A 16072-nucleotide genomic window follows, 5' to 3' on the forward strand; every position below is an offset into this window, starting at 1 on the left:
AATAATGTAGTGTCTGGGATCTGATTCAAAATACTATGAGGTAAGAAGTGTATGTATGGATGTATGGATGGGTTGAGGGTTGTCGAGGCTACGTGATAGATACTTACAGGTTTATTTTACTGTTCTACCTAGTTTTCCAAATTCTCTGTTAAAAATGCTTTTTATAAAAGTGGACATGGATGAACCTTGAAAGCATTATTCTAGGTGAAAAATCCAGACACAAAAGGTCACATGTTGTATGATTCCACTTATATGAAATGTCAAGAATAAGTGTATCCTTAGAGACAGAAAGTAGTTTGGTGGTTGTCAGGAGCTGGGGAAGAGCAGACTCTGGGAGAAGTGACTGCTAATAGGATGGGATTTCTTTTTGGGGTGGGGAAAATGTTCTGGTTTTCTGTAGTGGTGTTGGTTGTACAACTTTGTGACTGTGTTAAAAACCACTGAGTTGTATACCTTATGGTATGTGAATTGTATGTATCACAATAAAAAGAAATTAATGCCAAAAAGGTAATTAAGGATGGGCTACCTTTTCTTATATGAATGCTTTTTTTGTGCAAGTGAAGTCAGGCTTAATTTGAACATGAAAGACTCACTTTTTACTCCTCTCCAAACCCAAGTGACTTCCTGAACAGCTTCTGAGGTTAATGACATTTAATAATATTAGAATCACTCAATTAAAATTTCAAACGGTCTAGTCTCAAACAAACATGAGTTTAAAAGGTCTTCATGCTTTGGTTGCAATTAGATTATATATAGATGACCTATGATCTGTCAGACTAAAATATTTAGACAGAATAATATGTTCTGGGAGCATCAAAGAACAAAGAAATGAAGGCTGCCTATTTGAAAGGTTTGAAATGCTAATTACAATAGCTCCAAAGACAATTAACTTACAAAGGTAAATCTTAAAAATTAAAGCCAAAAGACTGAATTTTATTTTCTAGCTTTTTATTCATTGTTAAACCTTTTTAGGTAAGATGATAGTGTCTTTTAAAAAATTATTTGATTGAAGGGGCAGTGCTCTGGAAATTGCCCTGACAGTCGTGGTAAAATTCTCTCTCCCTCCATTAAGCCTGTTCTTCACACGATAGCCAAAGAAGTCTATAGAATGTAGATCGCTACTGCGTAGGTGCCATCCATGACCTCTCATTACTTTTAGCATGAAAATCAAAATCCTTAATGTCGCCTCTAGGATTCTGTGTCGTCAGTCATCATCTAGACATCAGTCTATGTCATCAGTCTCTTTCCAGCTTCTTCGACTCCTCTTCCTTCTCTTTCTGCACTTCTTTCATTTTTCACAGACATAATAGGTCTTATTTTTCCTCCAGTTAGGCTGGGATTATATACTCTTTCTGTTCTTTTAGTGGTTGCACTAGAAATTACTGCATGCATCCTTGACTAATCAAAGACTAATAGTTAAAATATTTTAACCCTCTAACTGTGCAAAGAAACTTTAGAAACTTAACCTCCATTTTCCCCTTTCAACTCACATGCTGTTATTATTGTGGGCATATTAGCTATAAATGTGTGTGAGGACAGTATCATTACTGCTTTCGGCAGTCAATATTTATTTAGATTTACCTACATTTTAAACAAATTTTATTCTCTACTCCTTTTTGTATTTTTGACCCTCCATCAGGGATTATTTTCCTTCTGCCCCCAAAGCACCTTTTAAAATTTTCTTCAGAGTCTGATGGCAGACTTTCAGTTTTTGTTTGTTTGAAAATGTATATTTTGGCTGGGTATCAAACTCTAGGTTGGCGTTTGTTTCCTATCAGTGCATTAAAGATATTCCCCTGAATTTAAATGCCATTGTTGAAGAGTCAGCTGTTTGTTGCTTCTTTTAGGGTGATTTCTTGCTTTCCCCCCTCTGGCTTCTTTTTCTCCCCCTTTGATTTTATGCTCTGATGTGTCTAGATGTGAACTTACCTTTATTTCCCTCCGTGGGACTTTTGGGCTTCATAGATCTGTGGATTGGTACTTTATATTGGTGGTTGAGAACTTTTCAGGTTTTATTTCATTAAATATTTCTTCTTCCTCATTATCTCTTTTCGTTTGAAACTCCAATTAAACATATGTTGGACTTATGTATTTTTTTATGTTTTGCCTTCTCATTTGTGTATTTTATTTCATTTGGACAATTTCTTTTTTTTTAAATTTGTTTTGTCTTGGGGGGAGGTAATTAGGTTTGTTTATTTAATTTATTTTTTTTAATGGGGGTGCTTGGAATTGAGCCCAAGATCTCGTGCACGCTAAGCATGCACTGTGCCACTGAGCTGTACTCTCCCTCCTCGACAAATTCTTTTGACTTACATTGTAATTCACTGATTTTTGTTTCAGCTATGTTTTATATGCTATTAAATTCAACACCAGTTTCTTAATATTGAATATTGTGTTTTTCAGTTATATAATTTGTTTGTTTTATTTGTTTCAAATATGATATGTCACACTGTATAATTTCCAGCTCCCAGCTGAAATTTTTAAGCTTGGCTTTTATCTTCTTGTCTACTAGAAATATAGCTGTTTCATTGTTTGTGTCTGATAATAACAATATCTGAAGTCTTTGTGAATTTGTTTCTGTTATCTGTTCTTTCTGCAGGTTCTCATTCATGCTGTCTTCTTATGTGCCTTGCTATCTGATTGTGTTGTGTATATTTTATTTAGAAAATTATTTATAGAAGTAATATAAGGTTAAGGATTAGAATACTGCATCTAATATTTAGAGATATATGTTTTAACCTTCTCACTTTTACATATGGAAATTGAGGTCAGATGGTGAAGAGACTTGCTTAAAGTCTTAAAAAAATGGCTGAGCTAAATCTAGACCCACAGCCTCCTACTAGTTCATTGATCTTTCTTATACTACAGGGCATCTTTTGACACCACTGGCCATATTCAAGGGAATGTTTAAAACATGGCAATTTTATTTTACACCAATATTTGACATTAGTCTCTTAAGATTTTTTTTCTCTCTTCCCACTGTCACAGTGTAAACATGGGCATAGAAGAAATAAATAGCTTTATATCTCATTCAGGCCAATTTAGTTCTGTAAGTGTTTATTGAACACTTGCTGAATTCTGGACACCAGACCGTGCAGTGAGGTCCACAGCATGGTGAAGAATGTCAAGCACACAGAGTTCACCGAAAAAGAGACTTAACACGATCTTAGCACCACCACTTGTTAACTTGTTTAATCTTCTTATAGTTAATGGATGATTAAGAGGTTATGTGTGGAGTCGGGTTGATTAGTGTTTGAATCTTGGCCCCTGATGTCTTTCTAGGTTTTCATCTGGAAAATGAAATACTATTCATTTCCATACTACCTTAGAATATTGTTACGAAATATTTAATACAGCTCCTGACTCGTAGGAAGATTCAGTTATTGCTGCTTCGTTACTGTTACTGTTCTATTATTTATGAAACTAGCTAGTTTTTGATGAGTGCTTAAAATGCGACAGATACTGTGTCAGACGTACTTTTTAATCCTCACAATGACCTTATAAGGTAAGTATTGACATTCCTGTTTTATAAATGAAAAAACTGTAACATCAAGAGGTTAGGTCACTTGTTGAAGGTGAAACAGGCAGTCAGCAGTAGAAATGAAATTTGAACCCTAGCATCTGACTCCATAGCCTGTATTTTCTCCTTTCCTTCCCTCCCTTTCTCCCTAGTTTCCTTTTTTTTCCTTTTAAATTTAGAAATGATGTCAAATTTACAAAAAGTGCAGAAATAAAATAGTACAAGGAGCACACAGATTCACAAATTCACCTGTTACCTTTTGCTTTATCATCTATCATTTGCTTTACCAAGCAGTTTTGTCTATTAAAATATGATCAAAAGAAATGTAACATAACCTAATGTTGAAACTGTGAAGTCCCCCAAGCTCCTAGTTTATGTGGTACCCAACAGATGTCCAGGATCACTGCATTTCCCTCCAGAGTTTAAGATACCCTGGTGAGTGTTCTGCATGTACAGTGTGGGAACCATGGCTCTAAGGAAACAATACAGAAACTCATTCAAGGTGAAGTAGACGCTCATATGGATTATTTCTCATTATGTATTTTCTGGTGCCTCTTTTCCTTTTCATTGTTGTTACTGAAGTATGAACACCTCATCGTTTTCCAGTCACTTCCTACTCTCTGATTTTACAGTTGTGCCTCCTGAAGGAGATGAAAATACAGTTTCTTATGAAGTAGCCACTTCTCACACCTGGTCATTTGGCTTTTTCTTCTGGCTCACAAGCTGGGAAAGGTCACCTGAAACCAGAGAGGTCAGAATCATCAAATGACTGATTCTGATTCTCTGTTTTCTTAGGAGATGACTCAATTTCTGCTCATAATCCCAGGGCTTCCGAATGAGAGTACAAGCTGCAGTTGCCTTTAAGGACTGCTTTCTTACTGTCACACCAGAAGACAGCCACAAAAGAAAACAGAGTACTATGTCTTTTTATTTTGAAATGATTATAGAAGCATAGGAAGTTGCAGAAATAGTGCAGAAAGGCTCATGTACCCTTCACCCAGTTTTCCCCTGTGATAGCATCTTCCATGTCTATAGGACACTATCACAACCAGGAAATAGACATTGGTACGATCCGTAGATCTTGTTCAGATTTCACCAGTTTTAAGCTCATTCATCTGTGTGTGCATAGTTAGTTCTCTGCTATTTTATCACATGTAGAGTTGTAATCAAGTCACAAAACTATTCTGGTACCAGAAAGATCTTTGTCATGCTACCTACCCCCTTGTAGTCTGACCTACCCTCCTTCCCCAGCCTAACCTCTGGCAACCACTAGTCTGTTCTCCATCTTTATAATTTTATCATCTTGAGGATCACATATAAACAGCATCATTAAAATGTGAGCTTTTGAGATCAACTTTTTTCCACTCGTCATAATGCCCTTAAGATCTGTCTGACTCATTGCACATGTCAATATCTTATTCCTTTTTCTTGCTGTGTACTAGTCCTTGGTGTGGATGTACCATGCTTTGTTTAACCATGTACCTATTGAAGGTTTTCCCGTTTTTGGCTATTACAAATTAAGCTGCTTTGAATGTTCTTGTACAGGTTTTTGTGTGGACGTAGTTTTCATTTCCTGGCGATAAATGCCCAGGAGTACAGTTTCTAGGTCATATGGTAAGTGTATGTTTTGGGTTTCTTTTAAAAGAGAAACTGTCAAACTGTTTTATAGAGTGACTGTATACTATTTTATATTCCTGCCAGCAATGTGTGAAAAATCTAGTTTCTCTGCACCCTAGCCGGTGTTCAGTATTGTCTTTTTTTAAGTTAGCTGTTCTAACAGGTTTGATCTCATTGGGCCTTAATTTGTATTTCATGAACCTGATCTGTCTCTCTATTTTGGTCTTTGATTTCTTTAATAATCATTTTATAGTATTTAACATCCAAGTTCTATAGTCTGTTAGATTTATACCAAAGTATTTTTCTGGTTTAGCAATTATAAGTGATACTGTATTTTAAATTTCAGGCTCACATGTTCATTGTTAGTAGGTAGAAATAGAATTAATTTTTGTGTGTTAATCTTGTATCCTATAACCTTGCTGAATTCACTTCTTATTTCTAGGAGGATTTTTGGGGTAGGTTTCTTGGGCTGTTCTACATAGACCATTATATCTTCTGCAAATAGGGACAGTTTTATTTCTTCTTTTTCCAGTCAGCATTCCTTTAATTTCCTTTATGTAATTACGTTGACTAAGACTTCCAGGACTTTACTGAATAAGAATGGGGATTTGGGGGCATCCTCATCTTTGTCCTGATGTTATGGGAAGAGGATTTAGCCTTTCACTATTTAGTTTTATGTTAGCTGTAGCTTTTTTGTACATGCTCTTTTCCAAGTTGAGGAAGTTTCCCTCAATTTCTAGTGTTTTGAGGGGTTTTATTATGAAAGGGTGCTGAATTAAGTAAACTCTTTTTTCTCAATTGCTGTGAGCATATGACTTTTCTTCTTTTATCTCTTAATATGATGGAATACTGGATTTTTAAGTATTGGACCATCCTTGCATCCCTGAAATAAACTGTTCTTGTCGTAGTGTTTCTTTTTTGTATATTGCTGAATTCTGTTGGCTGATTTTTTTTTAAAAGTCTTTTGCCTCTATGTTCGTGAGGGATATTGGTCTGTAGTTTTCTTCCTTTGTACTGTCTGTACGATTTTAGTGTTAGGGTAATACTGGCCCCATGAAACAGGTTGGGAAAGCTTTCCTCCTCTTCTGTCTTCTGGGAAGGGAGTGTGTAGAATCACTGTTACTTCTTCTTTAACTGTTTAGTAGAATTCTCCAGTGAAACCGTCTGGCCTTAGAAATGTATTTTGGGAGGAGCATTTAAATTATGAATTACAATAGTATAATAGTTTCAGAGCTGTTTAGATCGTCTTCCACCCGTGTGAGTCCCACGTGCATCTCGGTTGTCCCTGCTGGGTGCAGTTGCCTTCTCAATGACGGGAGTGGCAAACTTGGCCTTTTTTCTCCCTGGAACGTCTTTATTTCACTTTTACTCTTGAATAATAGATTACCAGAATAGAAAACTCTAAGTTGAGGTATTTCCTTCTGGCACTTCAAAGATATTATTTTGTTGTCTTCCAGCATCATCTTGTCATTATCTTCTAGCATCTTTCACCATCGATGAGATATCATTCCTTAGTTTTAGTGTCTGCTGATTAACTCAATAATCAGTAACATTTATTAGGTCACTGTGATAACACTATCTTGCATTCGTTCATTTCATCCTTACAAAGGCTTATGAGTCATAAATGTTATTTTTCCTCATATTCCCAAAGGTGGAATCTCAGGCTAAGAGAGTACAAGTCTTGTCCAAGGACAAAGGGCATAATTAGAATTCAACCCTGTATCTTTCAAAATACAAAGCCTACTTTGGACCACTGCATGGTACTCTCAGATGCCACACAGCAGTCAGACAGGATGGAGAAAGGGAAGTGTCTGCTGGGAACAAGGTGCAGACTCCCCTGTCCTAACAAACCAAGCAGCATCTCCTCACTCTCCTCCAAGATCATCATCACTGCGAACGTTTTTGCCAGAATTGAGGCCCTTTAGGTAATTAAGCACTAATCACAGAGTTCTCCCTCGGATACGTTAACTCACAGTCTGTGCCGGGTGGGGATGGAGCCCTGTCACCTCCCACACCCTCCCTTCTTGCAATAAGAAGGGAATTGTGTCTCCAGGAAGGTTTTGTGCAGTGTTTTCCTAACAAAACCTACTGACTGAATATTTTCCCTCCGTGTTACATGTGGAACTCATCAGAGGCCCGATTGTTCCCAGTAATTACTTACAGAAAAATGTCAGAGAAAATTGGCAATTTTGTGATACTACCGAGGGGACTTAGCTCTACTTCAACAAAACGGGAAATTAAGATTGAAACTCCTAAAAGTGAGTTTCCAGATAAGTTTTTTAATTGCACTTGGATATATCTAGAATTCAATCACATTGTTGTATTTTTTTTTTACCTCTCAAAACGGTTCCCAGGCAGCTGTGCCACAGGAATACTACTTGCTGAGTAAATTCAGAAAAAGGAGTCAACTCTGATCAGCATCTCACTGTCGCAGTCAGGCAGGTGCGCTTTGAAGTCTGTCTTTGTGATCTTTGCCGCCTCTTATCCAGAGAACAAACAGTGCAGTTGTAGCTACAACAGGCAAGGACGAAATTCATAAATCTGGGAAATTCAAGAAGTATCACTGAAGCACCCTTCTCGTATTCCAAAATCCCTTCCCCCTCCAGCTGCCCAGGGCGTCCGTCCTCTGCTTTCCCCCTAACGTGAGCTCCTCAGCACCAGCAGGTCTGGCCCCTCTTCCACCCTGTAACGGGCGTGCTCCCAGTTGTTTGGTTCCTAAGTGCGACTGCGTTTGGAGGACCCAACTGGAAAATAACTGATACTGAGATCACATAAAAGCCCTTCTTTAAGAGTGTATAAATGAAAATGGTATGTGTGATTCTTATTTTTGTATTTTCTACTTTGTTCACTATGTGTGGACTTTGAGGTCTGATTATACAGGAAAGGATTAATTTTACCCGAAGAAAGGGCTGACTTTGTCCTTAGCTTGTAGGAGGTGAGTTCTAAGCTCTTGGAATATCTTGCCTGATAAGAATGTATTTGCTCGTCAGGAAGCATCTTGGGCCACACTAGGTCATCCACACTGAGTGTGGAATTTGGGGTGGAGGGCTTTGGGCTCCATAGTACCTTCTTGACCTCCAGGGAGGCTGGAAACTAAGGTCAGCCACCCAGCAAGCAAAGTCTAGGTGACCAAACCCCATTAAAACCCCTGCGTACCAAGGCTTAGGAGCCTTCCAGGCTGGCAGCACTCTGCCTATTGTTGGACAGCATTGCTGGGTGAAGGTAGTACCTTCCAAGACTCTGCTGGGAGAGGATGACTGGAGGCGCTGTGCGTGGAACTCTCCTAGACTCTGCCCATGCGCCTCCTCCTGTGGCTGATTTTAGTCCCTATCTTTGTGCTGTGATAAGCTGTACTATGAATATAACACCTTGCAGTGATGAATTCTGAGTCCTGCTAGTGAACTGTCCACACCTGAAGGTGAGCTTGGGAACCCCTAAATTTGCATTTTGTGGCAGAAGTTGGGGTGATCTTGGGGAGGCTCCTGAAGTTTGTGTCGGTGTATCTGTTTTCAAAACCTCACCATTTTTCATTTTTCTTATCTGCAAAACAGGGATAACTCTGTGAATAGGGTTATTGTAATGGCTAAATAAAGTGACATGTGTAAAGCATCTAGGATTGTGTCTTACCTATAGCAGGCTCTTAATAAAGGATCTTCCCTAAAGATGCTGATCATTTGATTTATTGAGACCTTGAATGCCTAAACATGTTTTTATTCTCCCTATGCTCTTGACTGACAGTTTTGCTGCATATGGAAGTCTAAAGTGGAAACTATTTTCCCTGTGCAATTGGAGCCATGTCTTTAAGCTTTCAGTATAATTAGTGAGAACTCTGAAGGCCTTCTGATTGTTAATCCTTTGTGTATGACCATTGTTTCCTTGTTAGAGTTCTCTCTGTCTCCATTACTTTCACTCCATGAAATTTCACTGAGATGTGCCTCAGACAACATGTCTGTTTTCATCCATTTACAGACCCCTTCAATCTGGAAACTCAGGGCTTTCCCTTCTTAAAATTTTTCCAGAATTATTTCATTAAGGATTATGTCTATCCTGTGTGTTCTTCTTTCTCTCAAGAACTCCTGTTATGTTAAAGTTGGGTCTCTCTGAATAGTCCTTTAAATTTTTTTTTAAATATTTCTCTCCTATTTTGTATCTTTTTTAACTCTACATTCTAGGAAGTTTTCTTAATTTTATTTCTTACCTTTCTTGTCAGTCTTTCATTTCTGTTCCTGTAATTTTAAAATCTAATTAGTCTTTTTTTATTCTTTGAGTGTTTCTTTTTATAGTGTAACGTTCTTATGAATACAGTAATCTCTCATTTCTATGAGGATAATTGTTTTAGTTTAGTTGCATTTTTATTTTGTTTTATTTGTCATTTTCTCCCTACCTAGTCTCTGTTTACTCTGTTATTCTTTTCTTATTGTTTATTTTTTATCTCTCTGGCATATTTGAAGTTTTCCTCAGATGGTCATCCGTTATCTGCTCAAATTTAAGTGGGAGACTACAAAGCATATTGGGAGTCCTAAGTGTGTAGACTGGGCTCGACTTTATCTTAGAGAAATCTAGCTGGGCTTCCTTAGGAAACCCAAGAAGTCGTCTGCTTTCCCGCAGCGTGCATGGCCACGGAGGCCGGGAAGCAGAGGGGGCTGGGGCGCTCTGACCCCTCCTTTTCAGTGCGATAGCCCTGTTCTCGGCTGCAGCTGCTATGCCACCGTCCATAGGCTTTCTGATTTATTGTCTTCCTAGAATAAACCTGTCGTCTTCCGTAGCGGAGTGGAGTGGGCAGGCTGGGGGCTGCTCAGCTGTGTGTATGTCCAGGGGGTCAGGAACTTGGCATTCGAACAATTTCTTAATCAGAACGTAAACCAACCATTGCTTTTTTTGGAGGGGAAGTTGATGCCTCTTCTCCTCACTTCCAGGGGTGACTGACGCTGCCGTTTCAGGGCCTTTGGGGAATTCTGAAGCATAAATCGGGTTGCATCTTGGATTTTTCTGTTTGCTAGTTTAGGGTTCAGCTCTCTTGGGTCTGCTAAGCCAGTTGTTGCTTATCTGTCATCTTTTAAGCTTCTAGAAGTTTGATAGTGTTTTTTTCTCTCCTGATCTCTTTGTTTTTATAGGTAATGTGTCTTTTTGAAATGCAGTAAATGCATTTGTTTAATCTGCCATCTTTGATAGAACCTTATTAAACATTTAAAATAATAAAGAACCAGTTTGTCAGCCTTCTGTTTAATGACATTTTCCAGGAGTAAAAGATGAGAAATAATGAGAACAAGACCCTGTGTGCTGCAGTTTAATTGTTCTAGACAGCAGGAGCCTGCCGACGCGGCCGACCTGGCCTCCAGGACCTCAGACCCCCACGCAGCCCGGCGTTGTCCATCAGGCCGCACTGCATTGCGCTTGTGATGTATTTTTGAGATCATCTGTGACCTTTTGAGTTTATTTGTAATTCCGTGTAGATATGCCTCATCCCTTACTGTAGGATTTGAGGAATTTTTGAAGCAGGGTGACCTCACATCATACTTAACCTCAAATTTTGTGACTTGGGGTTTCATTCCTCTGTTTATGCAGCTCCATCTTTCAGTGTTATTTTTGTGCTAATCATACTAAAATTTGCCCTTTTAGCTTCTGCCATTTGCACGGAACACTTCGACTTTTTCTAAGCTATTATTTAGTATGAGTATTCTCAGATCATCTTAGGAGGGGGCATGTGTAGATGCAGTTTTGTCTTAGAGGTCTTACGGTTCAGCATTTATTTAAGAGTAACCTGTGGCTATAGACTAAAGGTTTATGTCCTTTCAAAATTCCTATGTTGAAGCCCCAGCCTCCCCCACTCCTTCCCCAAAGGCCATATTTGAGATGGGGCCTCCAAGGAAGCAGTTAAGGTTAAATGAGGTCATGGGGGTGAAGCCCTGATCTGATGGGGTTGGTGTCCTTATAACGAGAGAGTGCCCCAGCCCCAGCCTCTACTTGTACACACTGAGGGATCCAGGAAGACCTTCTAGGGCAAAGGACATTAATGAAGAGATCTGAGGCTTAAGTTAATCTGACAGAGGGGACCGAATGGTCGTCACGGGAAAGAGTGGGTAACCCAGGGAGAGCCTCTCGCTGGAGACTTGATATTGAGGCTGTATGTTGCAGATAATGGGGCTCTATGCTGCTGTAAGCACAGCCGTCTCAGGCAGTCTGCAGACGTCGGCAGCAGCCAGAACTACAGTCAGACAGTCAATCAGCTGGAAGATTGTTGCCGAGTCCTGGAAGTGAGTGCCTGCGTCAGGGCAGTGTCAGGACATGGCGATGGAAATGCTACCAAGGAGGAATCAGTGGAGCCTGCTCATGCTTTGGACATGAGGGGCTGGGAAGGGAAGGGCACCTCTGACTCTAGTCTTGAGGTTCGGCACCTGGAGATGACAGTGACTACTTTAATGGTAGTAGAGAACATTCGAGAGTAGTCAGTCCTAGGAGGGAAAATGATGGGGAGATGTGGGTGTGACATCTTGAGTTGTAGAATTCATAGAGCTCTTAGGGCAACTTTTCAAGGAATGGTCTGATTAGAAGAAAATATCTTATGATTCACAGGTAGACATTTCCATTTATTTGACGTTTTTTACCCTTAGGAAGTTCCTAGCTGTTGGATAAAAAAATTAGATGTTTAATTTCAGCATATTTTAATGGTCTAAAGCAAGAAACCTATGTATTTTCAATATTTTTCTCAGCTAGAACATGAAATTGTTACTTAACTTGGTTCATAATCAGGTTTTTTTAAAAAGATGACATTAACAGAAGGATTTGTCTGTTTATAAATCAAGTATCAATGTATTATACATTTACACAACTGAATGCCAAGTAAATGCTTTGAATTAATTCTTCACAGTTCAGTTAGTAGTTCCTTCAGAGCCTCCTCAAATTACTTCATGTTTTCTTCATTCCTGGTCATTATGCTACAGTGACTGTTGAGAAGCAATTTTCTTAAAAGAGTACAAATTGGATTATTCCCCTTTATTGAACTGAAATTCTTAACAAGGCTTTCTACTAATGAGATACTGTATCCATGTTAGGCTAAAAAGGCTAGTTTGAGTCATTAAGTTAGCCTTTTAGAATTAGAAGTCATCAGTTAAAGCTTCACCAATAACTCAAGCAAAATTTAGTAATAAAAGGATTCCACTAGGTTCTTGTAACACAACCGTGAAAACCCATACCAGATAAAAAGTGACAGCAAGAGGAATTTGAACATGAGCTTATTATTAACACATGCTAATGCCGCAGAACTTCATCAGCCCTCCTTCAGTGATGCTGCTCAAGATAAACTTGACTTTCAATTCCAGGATGCGTTCTTTATTCAGTGACTGGGTCTTCCAGGTCCAGCACGGCAGCGGTCCTAAGGGAAAAGAAGCTCTCCTTTGACCGTATATAGAACGTTCTGCTTTGATATGGAGCATATCTGGAGCATGAAAGAATTTTCTTTAACGTGACAGGGAGAAAAGATCAGGCTTGTTTTTGACTTTTTGGTATCTATTTGACAGTTTTTATGGATGTGTTCATTTCTGACCTGACTACTTTTTTTCTTGCCAGTTTAAGATTGGCAGAGAATGGTGGACGTGGATTGATTATAACCGCTTCCAGGAGCTCATCCAGGAATATGAAGACAGTGGTGGATCAAAAACTTTCAGCGCAAAGGATTATATGGCCAGAACTCCTCACTGGGCATTATTTGGTGCCAATGAAAGAGGCTTTGATCCCAAGGACACAAGATATCAGAGAAAGAACAAATCAAAGGATGTTTCTGGATGTTGAGATTGTGTGAATTTAGGACATTGGAGGACACAAACTGATGGCCCCAGAAGGGTTCTCTGACTCTGCTGTGATTTTTTCAAAGGACAAATTACACACGTTGTATTTCACGTAGAGAAGAGTGTAAGGAGGAACATGGGGGTGCGAGTCACATCCCAGGGCTCCGAAGGCAGTAGCCACACTTTGAGTGCCTGGGACTCAGCCTCACCATTTCTTTCCAGAACTCAGTCCCTCTTCTGATTTTACTTCTGAAAGAAAATCTTTTTGGGGGGGGGTTATAGTACACAGTCATTATTAGAATTCAGCTGATAGTTTTGAATTATAGTTAGTGAGATTCCCTAGAATGCCCTTCACCGGTGTGTTGTACAGAATGAACATCTCGTCCTCTCCCCCGTCGTGGGCTTTTGGCCGTTGGTGATCGCAGCACCCCGAGGTGAATGTGTCTGCTCCCTCCAAGATCTCCATCCCTTCCTTCGCGCTTAAGATAACACCTCCTTGAAAGTAACTAGAGTTGTCATAATTCTTAATTATTTTAGATACTGCACAGACTTCTTTAAATGTTTGCTTAGTACCATCCCTTTAGAAACTGAATTAGATCTAAAGCTGTCCCAGGTCTCACTCTGCTCCCATACAAACTGCCATGGAAGGTAGTCTGTGGGCTGCATCGGAGTAAAATCTCTCTTCTTCTGGGAGGAATTGTCATACGATGCCATTGAATGTGAGTCCCACAGACTTTGAAACCCTGAGTACAGCTGGCCTTTCGTTTTGACAGGTCAGTGTCTGAGCCCCTCATCGCTGCACACAGAGCAGGTTCCACTTTCTTTTACTCTTGGAGCCTTAGCCACCTTCTGCTGTCCGTTCTTTAGAAAGGGTTCAAGTCCTTCTCTAATTGAAAGCACCATTAAATACTCGGTAGTTTTTTAAAGAGTACTAGTTAGTTTAAAAATTCCTTTATCCTAAAAGTTTAACTAATAAATCTTTTGTAAAGACTTGGAACACACATTTTCTTCTGAGTGCTTATTTTAAAGATGCTTCTAGTCCCATGGTTCTAAGCCCTATCAGACCCACCTCCTCCGTGTAGATCAGCTGTTCTGTAACACCGTCTATTCTCTGCTGAAGAAAATTCGTGATAGTGTAGTGTCCCTAACGTACTTAGTTGCAACCCGGGCACTGTATTTATGTCTAAGTGGTAGAGTCGGAACATTTCTCTCTCTTGTGCAGTAGGATGAGATAGTGACACAGTATCACAGAGGTCATACGTTCTTGAACCCACCACGTCTTCAAGCGTACATTCAGCCTCCTGTTCTGTTGGACCAGTGAGACAGACGAGAGAAAGGGGTGGTCTAGGCCAGACAGGCAGGATCTCACTGAAACTCAGATGTGTTAGTGGTCATTGAATAGAGATGGAAAAACACCTAAGGAGCTCACGGTAAGGAGCGCTCAGATGGGCGCCTGTTCGTGACAGTTAACCGAGCAGACAGTTGTGGGAGAGCCCCCTCGGGGGCCGCCGGGAGGAGCGGGGCAGGAAGCAGAGCATGCTGGGCCTTAGAGCATCCCTCAGACTTTTTCTACCAGGCACTCTGCTTTTATTTTTTTATGTTTTGAGGTTCCACTATAGATTTAATTTGAACGAAGACATTCTGTTGCTTCAGAGGAAAAAAAGACCAACTGCAAATCTCTCACTTCCAGAATGCGCCCTCTTGACTCCATTAACTTTAATCCATAAATGAGCAGTTTTTCTCCTCCCGCCCCTGGAAGTGTTTGCTTTATGTGTTTTAAAAAATGACATGGCATATGAATCACAGTTCACAGTCACAACAAAAAAATTTAAATGCCTGGAGGAAAAAATACAATGGAATCTGTGTGAATAAAATTCAATGTTGGCTGAGCAGTATTAAAATAGAAGAAAAGGGGAAGCTTGAATGTTCTAAGAAGGTGAGCTATTTGAAATCTAGCGTTCTAAATGTCCAGGGGAAGTGACTGTTGGAGCTTGAGCAAATGATTCTAACTTCTGCTGGAAAAATTAGCCAGATAAGAATAGTTACAAAATTCTAGAAAAATAATTATTAAAGGAAAATTGCTCTACAAAATATTAAAGCATGTTACCTAAAATAATTAAAACCACATAGAACTGGAGATCAGCTTCCAAACTGACAGAGTAAGAACCTCAGTGAACTCCCTCTCCCTCTAAAACAGAATGTGGGCAAAACATCTAAAAATCAATGAATTTTAAAATTCTGACAATTTAACCAAAGCATGCAATGAACTGAAAATCTTCTGTTAAGAGAAACTACTGAACATCAATAAAATTAACAGTTTACTTCTCATCAGAAAGCGTGGAGGCCAGACGACAGTGGGAGATCTTAAAAGAGTTGAAAGAAAAGATTTTCAACCAAAATTTCTGTATCTAACTAAATCCTCCTTCAAAAATTGAAGAAGAAATTAAGACATTTCCAGGTAAACAAAAAGTTAGAGAATCCATCACTAGCAGATCTGCCTACAAGGGGGAGTTCTCAGGCCTTAATGAAAGCACATTTGACACTAACTTGAAACCACATGAAGAAGCGAAGAGCATGGTCAGAGTAACTATGTGAGTTTTATAAAGGTCAATATAAATATATTTTTGTAACTCTTCTGTTTTAAAAGAAAGCTGCCAAAACCAATAATTATAAAACTGTGTTGATGGACTTAAAATGTGTAAAGATGTAATTTTTGTGACAATAATAGCACAAAAGGAATATAGAGGAAACAAAGATATATTGGAGCAACTACTGACTACCCACTATTGAAATTAAGTGGGTATGAATCCAGAACAGATTGCTTTAAGATGCTAATTGTAATCCCAAGAGCAGCCACTAAGAATAAATTTTTAAATTATGGTTAAAAAAAAAATTCTACTCCCAGTTTTGATGTGTGGACTTTTCCCCCACACGAGGCAGTTCTCCAGTACCAGCTGGGCCTCCTGCAATTCAGCTTAATTCTGACACTGTCTGCCTGGAGGCAGCATCAGACCCCACAGCTTAAATGCTCTGTCCCCCCAGTTTCAGATGCCAGTCACGAGACCAGGTTGCCACCTGTGCTTCTGACAACCAGCTACTGACTGGAGGTTCTAATGACCCCTTCCTTGAGTTTGACTAATTTGCTAGAGTG

At 39.3% G+C, this 16072-nt stretch overlaps 2 protein-coding genes across 5 annotated transcripts in view; both read left to right on the plus strand.

Annotated features, from left to right (window-relative positions):
• Positions 1-16072, plus strand: part of LOC102537787 (S-adenosyl-L-methionine-dependent tRNA 4-demethylwyosine synthase TYW1) — a 195572-nt gene that overhangs the window by 110469 nt on the left and 69031 nt on the right. Inside the window, exon 16 of one of the 2 annotated variants that reach the window (XM_006201352.4) lies at positions 12704-13922. The exons of the other annotated variant lie outside the window; for it this stretch is intronic. Coding sequence (XP_006201414.1) covers positions 12704-12925 — 222 coding nt within the window. The 3' untranslated portion in view covers positions 12926-13922. Of the gene's footprint in view, positions 1-12703; positions 13923-16072 lie in introns of those variants that run through there. 2 annotated transcript variants of the gene reach the window in all.
• Positions 1-16072, plus strand: part of CALN1 (calneuron 1) — a 435337-nt gene that overhangs the window by 742 nt on the left and 418523 nt on the right. The gene's annotated exons all lie outside the window — the stretch shown is intronic.

Source organism: Vicugna pacos, chromosome 18 (genome assembly GCF_048564905.1).
Source record: "Vicugna pacos chromosome 18, VicPac4, whole genome shotgun sequence".
Classification (NCBI taxonomy): Eukaryota; Metazoa; Chordata; class Mammalia; order Artiodactyla; family Camelidae; genus Vicugna; species Vicugna pacos.